The following is a 17,709-nucleotide window of genomic DNA, read 5'->3' as shown; positions in this document are numbered from 1 at the left end:
ATGAGTTAGCAGGCTAGCTTTAACTAAAAGCCAAAACAAAGAGAAATAGAAAACTATAAATCTTTAAAATGAGAAACCACAAACCAGTGGGTGCTATCACCGTGGTTACATCATCTTTTATGTATTGTCGCACTGACCTGTCAACAGTCTCTTGTGCCCACTCCCATCTACACTCAAGCCATCCCAAGTCACCATGGGTAATCACACATGAAATGATGGCAGGGATCTGTTTGTTTCCAGACCATTTTCTTCAACCATCTCATCTTTTCCACCTCCTCTCCCTTATTTTACCATCTGAATTCAGTCTGTCACTGTCTCCTCTGCATCACATCCCATTTGCCTCTGCAGGACACCACCAACCCACTATGTATTATAGATGAGCTCACTGGAGTTGGCTTCAAATTCAATCTGCCTACTGCAACCATTCATGGGTAAACACAGCCATTGATAGTTTGTGTGTGTGTATGCACGTCTGGCATACTACATCAACATTAGCTCCGCTTTTTGATCCCATTCAAATTGTTTTTTTACTTATGTAACTGTCCACATGTCCTTGTCCTTTGGTCATTTCTTTAGTCGCTGCTGAGATAAATTAACCTGCCTGTACTCTCCTTCCTTCATTCATGGAATAAACAGCCTGCAGTTAAAGCTTTTAATTTCGCATCGACTTCAGAGGAAAACACAAAACAGAAGCACAAGTAACTCATAAAACCACATTGTGTACTATGGCACCTCAGCCTTGAGAAAATGACCCATAATCCCCTGCCGCCTTTTGTTGTTCCTTTCTAAAAGAGAGACCCACCCTTCCTCCCTGCATCCCTCCCTCTGTGCTGTGCTCCCTCTCTCTCTCCCTCTCTCTCTCCTTTGGTTCTCTTGCACACTTGCCCAGACACACAGACACCAGCGCACCTCTAAAGGTGGTGGGAGCCACAGTATGCGTTGCATTGCGATAGCATTTTGCCAGAGACCTGCTGCTTTCTGACTTCTCATCGCCCAGCTTTCAACTACACCGAAATACAAGCAATATGTTCCGACGCACTAAAAGGTACACCGAGAGGCTCGAGACAGAGCAGAGACGATTCAGTTTCTGTGATGTAGGGTGTGGTAGGACCGGCTATCTGTTTAATCTCCTGATCCTCTGTCCTTTTTCCTCTTTCCTACAGTTTCTGCAGTATACAGATAACCTCTACTCTGATTTAAAAACTGCTCTTACTGAAGGTAGCCTGCATGGAGTTCAGTTTATAAAATGTTGCCATTAGAGGCAATGTAAAAATTAAAAGTTGCATGAGATGCTTTTATGGTTTGCTGTTAAAGTGATAATCAGTCCAATTAATTTAATGCTGAACCATCTAAAACGATCCAGCTGCTTCAGCGGAGACCTGACACATGCGTTCACTTTTTTATCTGTGCCTTTTGAGGAAAAGCTAGTAGTGAAATATTATTATTAAAAAATAATAATGCATCTGTCTTCTTGTTGGGGATGGCCAAAGCATCACGGATCTACTGAAAATGAAAAGTTAGTAAGAATCCTGACTCTTGACATCTTGACATATATATTGTATATAAGGCCCTCACTAAAGATTTAGACCCTGGCAAAAGATAAGTTGAAAAGTTGCATCAGTGACTCATCACAGTGACATTTCTAGAAGCACAGCAAGTAGACCGATTCACATTTGAAGTAATCAGTCAATAATTATATGAGCCAAAAATGAGTCAAGCAGAACCCTACGTTTAAAATGGATTTTTATAGACTGTGATTCACCGATGCTGAGGTATTTCTCTGGACTTGGATGACTGGGTTGGTTATTTGGGGAAAGTGTTCTTTGTAAGATATTGACTTCCTGTCAGGCGTTTTTACTTTCATTTCAGCTGCAATTATATTGTGAAACACAGCAGCTGAAAAGTGCAACTATAAAGAATAATGTCATTATCACATTTTCTGAATTAATAGTCTGAGCCCATAATACAACTCGTGCTTAATAGATACTTTTAATCACTCCATTGTCAACAACCTGACAAAGTGAGGTGACATTTGGGCACTGGGGGTTTTCTCTTTAGTAACAGCAGCAGTGGAGGTCATACTGACTCGCTTAGTGATTTTATTCTCCATTCCTGATCAGGGATTAAAATAGCTTCTATTACAGAAGAGAATAGACTCTTGCTATGGCCCACCTGAGCCCAGACGCACAGGCAGACAGATGGGAATATGCCAAAGTCTCGCCATTTTAGTATCTGCCACACTCCTGCAGTGATACTGAAGCCTAGCGCGTGGATTTAGTTAGTGAAGAATGATCGGAACACGACACTTTTAAACACTTCCCTTAAAAACATATTTCTGAGGGACTAAAGCAACGAGATACGGAAAGAAAATCCCAGTCAGCAAAGACGGAAGAAAGGCATTGGGTGATTAAGACAAGGAAAGTGATGGAAGTTGAAAAAGAAAGAGGTTGTGCAAGAGGTGAAAGGGGGAGAGACTGAGATAGCATGCAGGGCCCTGGGGTGATATCTGTGTCTGCTCGTCCATTAGGGACCAGCTCACTAAGGTTACGTGAGCGCGTTAGAGATTCATACTAGCTTTGACTGTCCTCTCTCACTCGCTCTTTATTTCTTTTTCATCTCCCTGTCATGCACTTATTCTGGTCGTACATGGGGCATGTTAAGTAAGGAAAAAACAGTTTCTTCAGATTGAAATTTTGGTTTTTCTTTATTCACGTGTGTATAAGTGTACTTGAATGGCTGAATTTGTGGGGACCTGCATTTTAGACCTTGGAAGTGGGGACATTTTTGGAAAGTGAGGACATTTTGGCCCGTGCTTACTTTCTGACACATCTTAAATAATAATAAACAAAGTTTATGTGCATGTGTTGTTCTCATGTCATGGGGACGTGAGAATATGTGTTGGTTGCATTAGGGGACCTGACTTCTTTGTGTGATGATAAAGGCCCTGTAATGTAAAGCGGTGTGGTGTGATAGTCGATTTATATTCTTTTTATGTAGTACACTTATGTATACTTACTTGTGCAGTGCATGAATTGTAACAATGTATTGTTCTCTCTACTCAGTGATGGTAATAGTGCCCGTAACATTTGACTGCTAGACACAGCGTTTTGGGAACATAGGTTAAGTGGGTGATTTTTAGGATGTCAGGAGTCAGGATGCTTTCTCTACAGCTAAACCCCTTCCCCACATGGGAAATGTCCAACCATAATATAACTGCCATATGCAGACATAGCAGATCTCTCAAGGTTTCTGTAAAATTTCTTTTCCTGCCCCCAAAGATGAAGAATCTACGGTTTGAAGTATTCTCATATAAAAGGTCTCCATTACTTTTATTACTGTCCTGACATATGTAGTGTAGCAAGACCCAGTGTTACAGGCATCAGGCGCTAGAGGTCAGAGAGAAGTGAGTGGAGACGATGTGCAGTAATTGGTGAGTGTTGTGCATGTTTACCTCGGGTGCTGTGGCTCAGGTGCTCTCACAAACAGAAAGACATAATCACACCCGGTGCATGTGCGTCCACATTACACAGCTTTGAGACACACACATATTGTGTCCTCTCCACACACCACCATGCTGCCAGCTATACCCCCATCTTCTCCTCATAAACACGTCTCCTCTGTAACTAAATAAACCATTACGCGTCACTTAACCAATTATGTGCAAACCAAAGGAGGTCCGTGGGAGGCTGAGGCACCTGGGTCTGACTGTAGCGTGCGTCCTACTAAGTGATGCAGTTTACCCCCAAGAGGAACCTAAAGTTCAATACCTACAAGCTCATACAAGTATATCTCCTATTAAGCCCTGCTTTCAGTGAAGGGCACTCTTTCCTTTAGTGTTAGAGTAATGGGACTCTTACAGCCTTTGATCCTCTTCCTCCTCCACTGTCTCCCTCTCAGGGCTCCTCTTACAGAAATCTTGCTTGATAGATCCTGCTCCTGTCTGCTGCTCTGTACTACTGCAGACTGACAAGAAAAGATTTGAACCTGTTAGAGTAAACAAAACAAAATATATATATATAAGAGTGTTTCATCCTTGCTGATGGGCTTTGAATTCCTCTCAGGGAGCTTTGGGACCCCGGAGAGCCGAGGAAAACCGGAAATGGAAAAAAAAAGGAAAAATAAGAATGATGGTGTCTGTTTGACTTTTCTCTTGGCCATGGTGCATTCAATGAGGCAGTGCTTTTGACATTTAGCACAATGCTTGGTGTAGCTGAGTGGAGATTTGATGGAGCCGCGTGAGGACAGTGTTTTGCCCCAGGCTGTCTCCATGACCATTTTACTGTCTGTCCTTGCCTTTTTACTGCTGGTCATGTGGCCAAATTGACAATACTGCCAGACCTACCTACTTACAGTTTAGATGGAGGAAAACGATCAATACACTCTGTCCATATCCTGCACAAAACCCACTCTATCTACTGTATTTAATAAAGCCTGATGTCATACCCTAATCTTACTGCAGAGATAATAGGATTAATTGCTTACTCAGCTAAATGAATCACGATTAATGGTAACTTAATACCAATTTCCTAGCTCCTTGTTGTGGGAATTTTCCTTCTTCTGTCTGATTTTCACGAGTCCCCTTGGACCCAATGGTGGTTTTCCAGTCATAATTTAGTAACTATATAAAGTCATAGAATGTCTTACAACTTTTCCATAGCAATTAACAAAAGAACATAAATTATAAGGACTGGATTTAACTGTATGTGTATCTGCTCTAACACAGGCAGGATCTCAGTCACTGTCTAAATAGGGGAGGATTCACAATCTCAGTTTCCTGTTTCGTAGCTTGGTTAGTGAAGTTTGAAGCCTTGAGTTAAGTGTTTTGACTGTTTCCATTATTCATTTTCTTTAAACAGACATTACATGCAAGGGTGGCTGTAAATGCACGCTCACATAGTAGCAGTAAGTCAGACACAAGGGAGCTCCAGTTTAAAGCATGCCCTCCTCTACAGTGTTTGATTTTTCTGTCTAAGACTTTATTATTTACTCAGGCCATAAACATATGAGGGACATGTTGGATTGAAATAGTAGATATAGTTTGATTTTAAGGTTTTTTATGCTGCTTTAAATGTAGAAAAATGCCTTTCTATAAAGACGGACCAGTCAGGATTGACATAAGCGATATGAGAACAATCGCTTTGAGTCACCATAACAAGCTGCTTGTTTTATAGGCTGACATGCATCAGCAGAAGGCTAGTTTTATGGGGAAAATAGATTACCCTGTCACAAAACTATGTTTATCTGGTTAAAATTCGTTCAGAGCACTGGTATGAATTTTGTGCTTTTTGTGTCTACTTTTGGCTTCTCTTGTCTGGAAGCAGATGATATATTATACATGATATATGAAATATTAGCTGTTTAGTGATGAGAGAAGTGCACTGTAGCTGTAAAGCAGCATTAATAGGGAGTGAAGCGGCTCTCTGTAGATTAGCTTTGAAGACCAAAAACCTGCTGTTTCACCCTCCTTTGGCACAGATTCAGCCGAGTCATTTATCACGAATCATTTGTTAGCAGCAGCCAGACAAAGAAGCTTTAAGAGTTACTCAGTGAGATTTTGTATTTCGATAGAGAGATCACCTCCCAGATGTTGTAATCATTTTATATTTGCTTGTATGTGTAACCCGGCCATAAATTACATATTGTTATAATTACACAAATTTTATTTTCCAGTTTATACCTGATTTTTAGGACCTTCAAGCCTGTAGTTATGTTCTTTATCAGTTGGAGCCCCTCATCATTGTTCTTCTTCTTCTTTGGTGCAACCCTATAAATACAGTGTACCCTTTTGGTCTCTACCCTTTTCTACAATTCCCCTGTGGAAGAGGTTGGTGTCATTTCTTTCCAGACACTGTACAACACACATATAATGTATATTTAGCCACCATGATATTTCTGATTGTGTGTCTTTAGTTCAATTATTGTCATCATTGTGCCTGTTTTTGTTAGATGTTAGAAATGTGTAGGCGCCATTAATGCTAGCATGAATATATAATTCTGGCTAGCTTGGGAGTTGTGGTGGGTTGAGCTAATCCTCTCCCCCACTGTTTGTATTTGGTCAGAGGAGCTGGAGCGAGCAAATTATTTACTTGGAGGTCTTTCTTTCTTTTACCTTTCTTTGTCAGGTATGTCTGAGTTTTTTTTAATCTTATGTCAAATATCTTCCATGTAAGTTCGTACTTCATGTTTAATGTAAAAATAAATGCAGCCCTTTTCTACAATTCCCCTGTGGGAGAGGAGCTGGAGTGAGCTAGTTATTTACTTGGAGGTCTTTCTTTCTTTTACCTTTCTTTGTCAGACACAATGCAGAAACACACCGGTTACATATGGTTTGGTTGTATGTATGACATTTTTATTCATTTTTTACATTTACTTTATATTTTTGTGGTGAGGTTGTGGTTCTCTTCCCTGAGTTATCCCCCACCTCATAGTGCTGCGGAAAAAGTTACAGAGCTCTTTCTGTTTCATCATTTTCATTCCAACCATTTTAGGAAGGCCACTTTTATTACTAAGTCCCTATTGCTTAATTTCCTTTTACAGCTTACTTCTTTGTTTGCCCAGACTCTTATTTCACTCTCCCTCCCTTCACCATAAAGCAGTGAACTTCAGTGGCTTTTCCCCCCCTTTTCTTCTTCCTCTCTGTGGTCCCGACTTGGTCTTATCTTATATCTCTCTGCTGCAGGCTGCGTAGCAACAACCCATCATGTGACCATGACTCCCTCCTCTCCACCACATTCCCTCTAGAGTTATAAAGCTACAACCTCAGTAACTTAGTAACAGAAATCTGAATCTTCATTTGTCTTAAGCCATTAAATGGTTCATAAAGAAAAATAAAATGTCATCATCCCATTTCCTCCTTTTCTCTGAATCATCCCTTCATTATTTACCTCCTAATGCTCTAAAGGTTAGCTCTCCCTAGCGCTTCATCAGCAATACATTCCTCTACCACTTAAATCCTGACTTTTCTGGACTGTCTTCTTCTTCACCAGCGCCTCAGATCTGCTTCTATTTAACATTTGTAGAATCTCTTGCGAATGGTGTGGTTTCATCAATATGAAGCAGCGGTGGATAGCGAGTGTTTGTTTGTTTGGTTTTGTCACACTCTATTCTGTATGATCTGCTCACAATGTTCCTCACGTGCTCTGTTCATGCTACGAATATATGTAGACTGTGTATGTGTGTGTGTAAAATGGTTTAAAAAAACTGGGTCATATCTACCATGTGTGTGGGTAATGAGCACCCCTGTGAGCCCTTTCAACCCTCCCTGCATCTAACTCTTGTTTTTCTTCTATTGAATTTGCAGTCAACTCGTTTCCCGAGGCGTTCCCTTTCCCTTATTTTACTTTAATGTCATGCTTGTTCCAGCTAGCCCCTCCATCTCTCTCTCTCTCGCTCTGTGCATCTCCTTTCTTGCTGCAGCATCCATTCCTTAACCACCCCCTCCCCTCCACCCTCTCTTGAGCCACTGGCTAGTGCAGCCCATATTTGCTAAGTGTATTGGAGTGCACCTCACCCTTTCCTCCCACCCCTCTTTGATCCTGATTGACCATCCAGGAATGGGAAAAAAAGCCTCTGTTTTCTGCATAAGCAATGCCACAAAACAGAATCGCTGGATGTGTATTAAATAAGGTTCTGCATGCTTAAAGCATTTATTTCATGAACTCTACCAGAAGAAGCTCAAGGCCAAGTGCTGTGTGTTTACACCCAGCCTCCATTGATTTCCTGCAGCACTGAGAATTCATTAACCATGTGCAGTCCTGCTGCCGAGTTTGTCTTTATATTAATCTTGTAGCAATCATCTTAATGAAAGCCTGAAACTGTAATCATACACTGGGTTTGACTTAAAATACATGCATGCACTCGCTGAGATGGTCCCTTGCTGGGATCAGCTCAAGGTCACGGTGTGTGTCACAGCGAGAGCTTTAATGTGATTATCGAGATACAATCAGTCCAGGTTAGAAAGTGTGAAATGGCAAAATAGCGGTTATCAATTCAGTCTATTGGCATATGTGATCAATATCCGAGAAGCTACTTACACAGCTGATCGATCAGCATTCAGGTAATGAAAACAGATAGGTGAGATAAGATGGAGCTTGCTCAGAAATGTGAGCCTTTTACATTACTCTACAGAGACATATCGCAGAGTCACCATCAGACTTAACTAAACTGAATGAATATAAATATGTTTATTCAAGATGAGCAAATAATGTATTCTGCAAAGTCACTGTAGCAGTGGAAGGATGCCTGATGTCAGCAGATCCACTTAGGAATGTGGAGAGTGTCACCAGGAATGGACAAACATGCAGTCACAGCTCCTTATCGTTAATTCTGCGCAGGTTAGGCTTGGCTTTACATAAAAGTCCAACACTGAAAACTGTCACTTGACAGCTTGACAGTAGATGGAAATTTATGAGTTCAAATCAAGGCAGCTTTTTAGATTTATATCAGTCTGCTATCTGCTAGCAAAATGAGCCTGCCCTTCATCCAAATGACCTTAAACCTGACACTCCAATCACTCAGGTTTCCCAGCAGTACACACACCAAGTTTATTGTGGATGAAATGAATGGTCGTTCATTGGCCATATAACATAAGTGAGATTGGATTTTCTATAAAATTAGCCCAGACCTCCTCCCACTGCATGCACTGCCTCCATAAAGTTGTGTACCAAAATAAATACGATTGTAATTTGTATTCATAAACACATTAGCAAAGATAAAGCTTCTATTTTATTTAATCATTCAGTATGGTTGGGTGATAATATTCCTAGGGTTTGGAGGGCTTTCACATAGTGTGTTTTTTGGGTTGGTTGTGCAGATGTTAAAGCTTCCTCTTGCATAGACTCACAGAAAGTGCTGGAACCTTCCTGTTACCTATTGTATACCTATGGTTATCTATTACAGTAAGTAATAGGTTTGGACCAACCTATACAGCAAGGATAATAATAACTATCGTGCCACACTACAGTATCACTTTATTGTCAGTGACATTAATGCAACTGAAACGAATCATGGGTCTGATTTTTGTACAAATATAGTGGTTCAACTTTACATTTATTTTGGGGAGATTAGGGCTGAATTAAGGCCCTCTGGTTCTCCATCTTGAGTGTACTATTCATATAACCCAGCAAATCAGAAAAGATGGAAGTTGGATGGATGCATGGATGGAAATCGATCACTAAGTGTTGTGACCAGAAAAGATACTGTCACAGTCATGTGTGACCTCATTCTGACATTTATGTTTATAAATAAACAAACTGCAATGAATGATTTCATCAATAATGAAAACTGGAAAAATTCTAAAGTCATTCTGAGTCTGTGACCCTGCTAATGCTGCTTTATTAAGGTGCTGTTTTTGCTTTATATATTTATATCACACTTATATCTGCATATATATGTGTGTGTGTGTGAGAGAGAGAGAGAGAGAGAGAGGGAGAAGAGGCGACACCTCTCCTCCTCACATGTGACCCCATGTGACAGCGGGCTGAAAGGGAAGAGAGGGGAGACCAGCTCTCCTCTTTATCTGGCAGCAGCAGAGATGAGATGGTGCTGCTTGCGTTTTATTCCCAGTTGTATTTATTTGCATTTATTCATGCCCCATGCTCATGCCACCTTGAAAAGCACATTGCTTTTTTTTTTGTTTGTTTGGTTTGTGTTTGTCAAAATTAAATTACTCTGCTCCGGTGTGATTGTGACAAAGTAAGTGGATCTAGTGAAAGCAAACAACTTGCTCTGTTTACTGCCTAATGGCAGAGTTAGAGATAATGATATCATGTGTGACATGAGGAACCCACAGGCAGGTTTGAAATGAGTCAGTGTGGTAGTGACTGCTATTAAGAGACCCGTAGTAAACTGAGGTCATAAAAGTGGACATTTTTGCAGTATTTCTCTCTCCAGTTTAAAAAAATTTTTTTTTTAGAAATATCACCTAAATCCTCTCTTCTTATCCTGCTTGTTGCCTCTCTCTCTCTCTCTCTCTCTCTTCCAACTTTGGCAATCCCTCCCTCTCTCTCTCTCCTCCTTTCTTATCTTAGCTGAGGGGAGGCAGACAGGGATGGATGGCTGAGGAAATTGAATTCTCTGTATCGCCGTCGCGCCCCTGCAGTGAGCTGCTTCACGTGTCCGCCTCTCTTCCATCCACACTTACAGCTGTGCATGCATATATTTATGCACAGACACAGTGCTTAGTCACAACTCTGTTGTGGTAATGTGGATGTGAGTACATTTACATCTTCTTTTTCTCAACAGCTGTCGTACAAGCAACAGAAAAAGTCTGATCCTGACGACCACGTCCCCCACGCTCCCTCGGCCTCACTCCCCTCTGCCCCTCCCTGGACACCTCGGTATGTACAACAAAAGCCCTAACGCCTCCCCTGTGAGCTTGATTTTAATTGATTTTGATCAAAAATATAGGTGAAGATATTCCGACCTCTCAAAAAAGGGTTATTCTACTGGTTCATCATGTGTTTACAGTTTCTTAGTTTTATTCTTTTTCACTTCACTGCAGAGAGTTAGAAGATCGATCCCTCTCTCATGTCTGTATGGTTAAAATTAAGTTAGAGCTAGTAACAGGATAGCTTAGCTTAATATAAAGTCCACTTAAGGCCAGCGCCAAAAGCAAGTCAGTTGTCAAAGTCTTCTGTGTTAACATGTCCAGCTTTACAGAAGAAATAAGAATGAATAATTCCTGCTACTGTTTGTGGTTTAAAACGAAGAAATAATTATTGTTTTTGTGTCTGCATGCTACTCCCATTTAATTTATGCATCTTGCTAACTAAGCTTGCTAGCATTAGCTCATAATTTTATCACTCATCCGTGTCATCTAAATTTACTTTAAAAAAACAAACAGACAGATATGAAGGCCAAAACTGGTAATGTTCAGACATCAAAACTCGATTTTATAAATTAATGTTGATGTCACTGAGCTTATGTCTACTTTTTATATACAGTCAATAGGTGAAATGATTAGCCTTTGAAGTTGTCATGGTAATTTTACATGGAGGGTGAAATCAAGCCCATTTTACGGTGGCCCTGAGAGGCCAAACGGACTGCAACTTAAGAAAACACCAACAATAAGAAAAACGCTTCAAAAGCACATAAAACACAACGGAAATAGGAAAAAACAGATTTCCAAAGGCACTAGGGAAGTGTTTCTGGGGAGACAATAACCCGACAGACCAGTTGCAGGAACCCAAAACAAGCTAGATGTGTTTTATCATGATTCATATAATACTGATGACGGATTTTTTAGGCTAATAGTTAGGCTAACACATCCTGTGTTTTCTTTTTTCCTATTTCTGTTGTGTTTTGTGTGCTTTTGCAGCGTTTTTCTTATTGTTGGTGTTTTCTTAAGTTGCAGTCCGTTTGGCCTCTCAGGGCCAACGTACCATTTTGATCTTCAGTGTCTCAGATCAATTAACTTCCACTTGGTGTCAGTGTAAAGAAGTTACACATTTAATTCTCTAGACGAGTTGTTTCCTTATGTTTTCCGTCTTCATGGCAAACTAAACACGTCATCATAGCAAGAAAACAACAAAAAGCAGTATATTTCCAACAATGATCTCAAAGTTTACTGAGCTGAATGTGAAAACACAGCTCCCATATGAGGTTGATTCTGTTTTTGTCTGAAATATTTTTGAAATTTGGATATATATGTAACTCGCATTTGTTCCCTGTCGAGTTTCACTAAAGATCAAAGATAGGCCCTTAGGTTTAAGAAAAAAATCTTAGTTTACATTAAGTTTTAAATCGGTTTACTCCTAAAAGCGTTGCCTACTTATTATGAGTAGTTATGCTGTGATATTGAACTAAAGGAGCAGTGGGAGACAGCTCTGCGTCTGCACCTCACAGCACGTCACTGGATTTCCTGTTGGGACTTGGCCACAGGATAAAAGGCACAGTGGCATGACATACTACCACTTTGACCTTCTCCTACACTCGTGCCGTTCTTTTGTGTCTCATTCTCAATGCATGTCTTGTTGTCCCACCAGGAAGCAGCCCACTGGACAGCCCACGAAACTTCTCTCCCAGCAACCCAGCCCACTTCTCATTCGCCTCCTCCAGAAGGTGACTGCTTCCCGGCACTGCAGACTACACACTGACTGTGATTGCACCTGTTTACTCTCGGCCATATTTGCACAAGAGGTGTGAGAGGGATAGAAAGTGAGATAGAGACAGATAAGAAGAGTCGGTGTGAGGCAAAGGTCACAGAGGGGAGAGACAGCGAGCAGGTGTGAGCTCCAGTGGAACAAGAGGTGCAGATGTGTTGTTGAGAGAGATCTCACACATTCTGGAGAGCCTCTCGCTGCACTCGCAGGTTCTCACAGCGTAACAGGGTGACTCATGTATGACAGGGCCAGGCCATTACATTCACAGCTCCTCTCTGTTTAGTCACGCTTGTTGCCTGTGTCACACATCTACATCTGTTCATGTTAATAGATTTTAGATTTAGGCCTTCACGTGGTTGCTTTTGTCTTTAGGCTAAAGACAGCGTGTAACAATATTATAAACACTAGTTCACTTCAAACACAACAGTTTAGAGAAGAAGGCCCTTTTTTTCTCGGGAGGCGCAGGTCCAGAAAATAAGTTGTTTGGCCTTGAGCCATGAAACAACGGCTGCATCCATGTAGTCACATTCAGAAATCTTATGGCAGGTTATAAGAGGATTAGAAGCAGATTCAAGGCATCACGTTTCATTTTAATGCTCAAATGTCTGCATGCTTTTAGTCACGAATCACATCGTCCTACAGAAAAATACTTTAAGTGGATCATGTTCACTACAGTCTGTAATTTGATACTGCTTTTTGTGGTAATTTGTTTTTGCCATAAGCTTCAAAAATAGTTGTTAATTTTGAAAATATGTCTTCAACTGTAGCTCTCTAATCTGCATTGTGTGAAAAGCGTTAGATGTATTCTATGGTTGTAAGTATTATCTGGTAATATGTATAAATATTTAATATCAAAATGCTAACTATGTATTGTAGTGCACTGAGTGAACTATTAAACCTGTGAGCTGTGAGTTGTCCCAGAGTGGGAAGTGACAATAATAATAATACTACATTTTATTTATAGGCCCCTTTCGAGTCCCTCAATGTCGCCTCATATTGGTGCAGTAATTTAAACTTGCATACACAAGAAACAAACAAAAACACAGATTAAAACTGATCAGGATAACAATGGGCTACAATGCTGTTTAATTATGTTATAATGAAGGGTGTGAAGTCTGAATGTGAAGATGGGTTTTGAAATGTGATTTAAAAATAGAAGGAGAGTTTATGGTCCTGAGATCAGGTATTTCAAAGTCTTGGAGTAGAGCAGCTACAGGCTGTCAGGCCCCATGGTGGACAGTCCAGGTTATTATAGCTAACTAAAACTTCACTAAAAACTAACACTAGTTATGGGGGAAAATGTAGTTAGCTGAAATTAAAATAAAAATGTGACTTTTGAAAAAATATAAACTAGCTAACTATTTTATGAACTTGGAGAACTATCCATCCATCCAGGGTCGCGGGGGGAGCTGGAGCCTATCCCAGCAGTGATAGGGCGAGAGGCGGGGTACACCCTGGACTGGTTCACCAGACAACCATTTGCACTCAAATTCACTATGGGCAATGGGCAATTTAGATTGATCAATTAACCTGTCCCCACTAACTGCATGTATTTGGACTGTGGGAGGAAGCCGAAGACTTGAAGAACTAACTAAACTAAAATAATAACTAAAATATTAAAAAGTATCCTTAGTTTTAGTATTTGTTAATTTGCTAAAAATATGTAAATACAGCTTGCCTGATGAGGCTTTGATGGATGTATTTATTCCGACTTTGGACGTCTGCACTAACGTTCCTAGATCTTGGACATTTTCAAAAAACCTAAACCGAAGCGAGCTAACCCACTCTGGACGCTAACTCAAACTTAACTGAATACAGAACAAAAAGAAATGAAATAAAAGTAGAAAATATGAAACTATAATAACTCGGGGATCGATGCAGACAGGGGGTGTAGCTGGGATTTAGGTGCAGCATTTACAAGATGCACTTTTTATGGCTGCATTTATGCTACAGGCAGACACGAGTTAAGTGCTTGAGCTCGCTCTCAGGGTTTGCTTCGTTTCCACAACTTTAAACAGCAGGTGCTCATACCATAGACAATCAGCCACTTTTATCTTTTCATAAAGGGGAGCTGTCACGCTCATTTCCAGTTGCATATTTTCCTTCTTACACCCTACTTGAATAGCTTTTTATTATTCATAGGTCAAAACAATCCTTATTTACCTTACACTAAATACAACGCCTCACGTCATCCACTGTGTTTCCTTTTTGTGTGCTTTATACATCGTTATTATTGCACTGGCCATTAACTAGCTAACTTCCTAAACACAAAAGAACTTTAAAGGAGAATTTTGAAATCCATACAAGTATGAAAAGGCAGCAATGATGAGACTCTGCTGAAGCTTGAAAGGTGTGTTTAAGAGAAGCTAGAGTGACTACAGCTGTGTTTATGAATAATGATCAGGTAATAGTATGTATGTATTAAAAACAACGAGGCTCCATCCACACTCTCGTGTTCAAACAGCAGAGATGTATGTAGGCGGCCAATTAGGCTGTTATTTACTTCCGTCTCTCTCTCATGTTGGAAGTCGAGGCTCCTATAAAGCCTCTGTCCTTATTTATCAGATCTGTCTGCCTGCCTCTCACTGTGAATCTGAGTTACAGAGTCACAATGCAACTCACTAGAACATGATTTTCTTCAGCTGAATTAAAACTTCTCTTTGTAGTTAATGAAATTAGGTTAGCTGGGCTTTCAGGTTCATTATCTTGATTTTTGTCAAATCAATAATAAACAACAGAGAAGCTTATGTGATATTGATTTTATAGCACTACAGTGCAGTGGGTATTAAATGAAGTGCAATTTGTGTTTGCCATTCTGTAGGGCCGATGGACGACGATGGTCTTTAGCGTCGTTGCCCTCTTCTGGATATGGTACCAACACTCCCAGCTCCACGGTAAAATATACATCACCACTTTTTCACTGTATTGATCATAAACGTGTGTGTAGGGGAGCAGCTATGCTAGAGCGTATTTTTGCAGTTATGCGTATGCGAACAACTTAATTTAAGCAATCCTTTCAGTTGCCAGTCAAAAAATACACTAGTTAAAACCAACATAGTCGAATTTAAAGCGTAGACGAGGAGCAATATTTGCAGGACGTTGCCTCTCAGCACGAGTCACGATAATTTAGAATGTAAAACAGTCAAAAGTATTGGATATCCATAAGAAGTCATATAGCTTCACTATAAAACTAAGGTCACGAAACTCCAAGTAAAACATCGCTGAAGCAATTTGCACTCCTAGTCTACTGTATGAAAAACTCTGTAAATATGCCCCATTATATAGCGTTAAATAAAATTCATTTGATAACTTATTTCTAAGTATTTGGAACATGAAGAGTACCAACATTATCTTTGAAGGTTCCTTTTACATCACAATTTGGTTGTAACCCCAAAAGCATTAGCTTAAATGTAAATTGTTGGCTGCTGGGTTACTGTGTAGCTAATAAACTTTTGATATAACTTATAAGTAGCTAATAATTAATGGGTTGATTAGCACTGATTAGTCTGTTTATACCAAATCTGTTTGTTTTCCCTCTATGAAATTAGTTCTGGTGTGAAATGATACATGGACGTCTTTTTCTGGCAATTCAGACTTCAAGTACCAACAATGCTGTCCTGTCCTTGAAAAGCTTATGGGCACTGTGACAGGTCCTTATTTTAGGCAAAGCAAGACATTGGTATATGTTCCTGCTTTGGATTTTACATTTTGATACATTTTATTCAAGTCAAATAGAAAGCAATACAGTCTTTGATATAATTAGTCTACTGAGGTTTCTCACGTCATGTGCATATTGAGTTGTTCACCGTACTGGAGGTGATTCAGCAATCGATTGCTTGTGAAAAATGTGTCCTTCTCAGTTAGTTGGAAGTGTTTCCTATCTTCAATTTAAAAGTTGCGCTTTTAATTTGAAGGGTTTGAGTTGCAATTTTTATGGAAAGTAGCTGGCCGGCGTCACTTCCATTTAAACTATGTAAATATGCCAAACACCAAAGCAATCACAAGGATTCGGTTTTGCCAACCTTTGCCAAGTCTAGGGAACGTGCGCTTCTCTCTCATGACCGGTGATTGCCAGATGAGATGGACCGGTCTCCAGGCCTATTTACTACTACACTGTCACCGTGATTGTCACACGTCAAAAAGACAAGTTATCGTCACACAGTTAGTGGTCACGTGTCTGAAAAAAATCAAGTAATAAGTCTTGTTAGGATAGCGCAACACCATCTGGACAGACAGCTAGCAGAACAGCAGTGCAGGGAATTATAGAACCAATACTAGTTATTATAGGGGATACTTTTAGATGCACTCTTTATGATGACATTTACTGATGATTATTTTGGAAAGATCCTTATGGTTCCTTATTATAGCAATGCAAAATTTGTATTCCTTCTAAATTACTTGAGGGGTGGGCTTATTGATCAGACCTGTCCCCACAGCTATATGATGATTAACCATAATTATAATGATTATCGACCCTTTCAGCATACCAGAACTTTCCCCATGTAGCATGTTAGATATATCTATGAAAGCCAGTTTGTATTAGCTGAATATACATTTTCACTTTAAGATAACAATTAAAATGTATCCATCTCCAGCTCGTCACTTCTACTTCTTCCCCTGCCTGTCCTTCAGCATGACGTGTTGCATAACAGTGATATCAGGGGCCTGGTTGTTCTCTCCATCTGGCTGTGGATAGAGGCTTAGATGGATGAAGGGAAGAGAGCAAGAGGGGAAAGTGACGATCGCCAAGCCGGTTGGGACGAGAGCGATGAGACACGTGGTGTAGTGAAGAGACGTCTACACGAGATAGAGCACATGCGGTTCCATGCTAATTTAATCAGAGACCAAAATAAGCCAGATACTATGAATAGAAACACAACAATAGTACATTAAACAAAAGGCTGTGAATGTTACGAATCACACTGAGCTGGCCCCTCAGTCTCTGCTCTATTTAAAGTAATTCTCTCACATCATACCACAAATTCATAAATACTGAATGGAGTCATTTTCTTGCCGACAGCGTTACCAGATTATAGCTTTGTGGAAAGATCACACTGATCATGATGCTCTATTTCATCTTGTTTGCAAGAATTTAAAATTTTGGGCCCCAAAGGTGTATTCCTAACCATTTTCCAAGAATTCCCCGTATACTTGGAAAAACCAGTGAACAAGGAGAGAAGAAGACCCAGTTTGTGCTCATCAGACTGTAGCCAAAAAGACACACACTTGAACAGAAATATAAGTAACAGCTGGATCAGTTCAGCAGATGCTCTCTGGGAAAATAATATGCAACTCTACCAAGATAGAGGAAAAAATCTTGACATCCACACATAAAATAAACAAAGGGAGGAATCTGCATCCTTACTTCACTCTTTTCACTTAGAAATGTAAGAGGAGGCGGTCTAGGTCTCATTGTCCCTGTTTGAGGCAAAGGAAATAGGAGACAAAGTTTTACTGACAGATGGATTTAAGGTCTGGCCCTGAGGCGTCATTATCTTTCAGTTCCTGGTTTGTCGTCACACTGTCTGGATCCATGAGGAATAACAGCTGTAGACTGTCAAACACTTTAATAATTTAGCTTTCAGATCGTTATCTTCTGCAGTTGCTG

General features: G+C 40.2%; 1 protein-coding gene across 3 annotated transcripts in view; it reads left to right on the top strand.

Annotated features, from left to right (window-relative positions):
• Window positions 1-17,709, top strand: part of LOC309705290 (microtubule-associated serine/threonine-protein kinase 1-like) — a 54,431-nt gene that overhangs the window by 12,070 nt on the left and 24,652 nt on the right. For 2 of the 3 annotated variants that reach the window (XM_082531011.1, XM_082531010.1), the window contains exons 3-5: window positions 10,243-10,337; window positions 11,985-12,060; window positions 14,923-14,995. In XM_082531011.1, coding sequence (XP_082387137.1) covers window positions 10,243-10,337; window positions 11,985-12,060; window positions 14,923-14,995 — 244 coding nt within the window. Of the gene's footprint in view, window positions 1-893; window positions 1,046-10,242; window positions 10,338-11,984; window positions 12,061-14,922; window positions 14,996-17,709 lie in introns of those variants that run through there. The other variant, XM_082531012.1, reaches the window with a different exon arrangement.

The sequence above is a fragment of the Aulonocara stuartgranti genome (genome assembly GCF_965226115.1).
Source record: "Aulonocara stuartgranti genome assembly, chromosome: 4".
Lineage (NCBI taxonomy): Eukaryota > Metazoa > Chordata > Actinopteri > Cichliformes > Cichlidae > Aulonocara > Aulonocara stuartgranti.
Note: the sequence above shows the minus strand (reverse complement) of the source record. Positions and strands in the feature narration are given on the sequence as shown.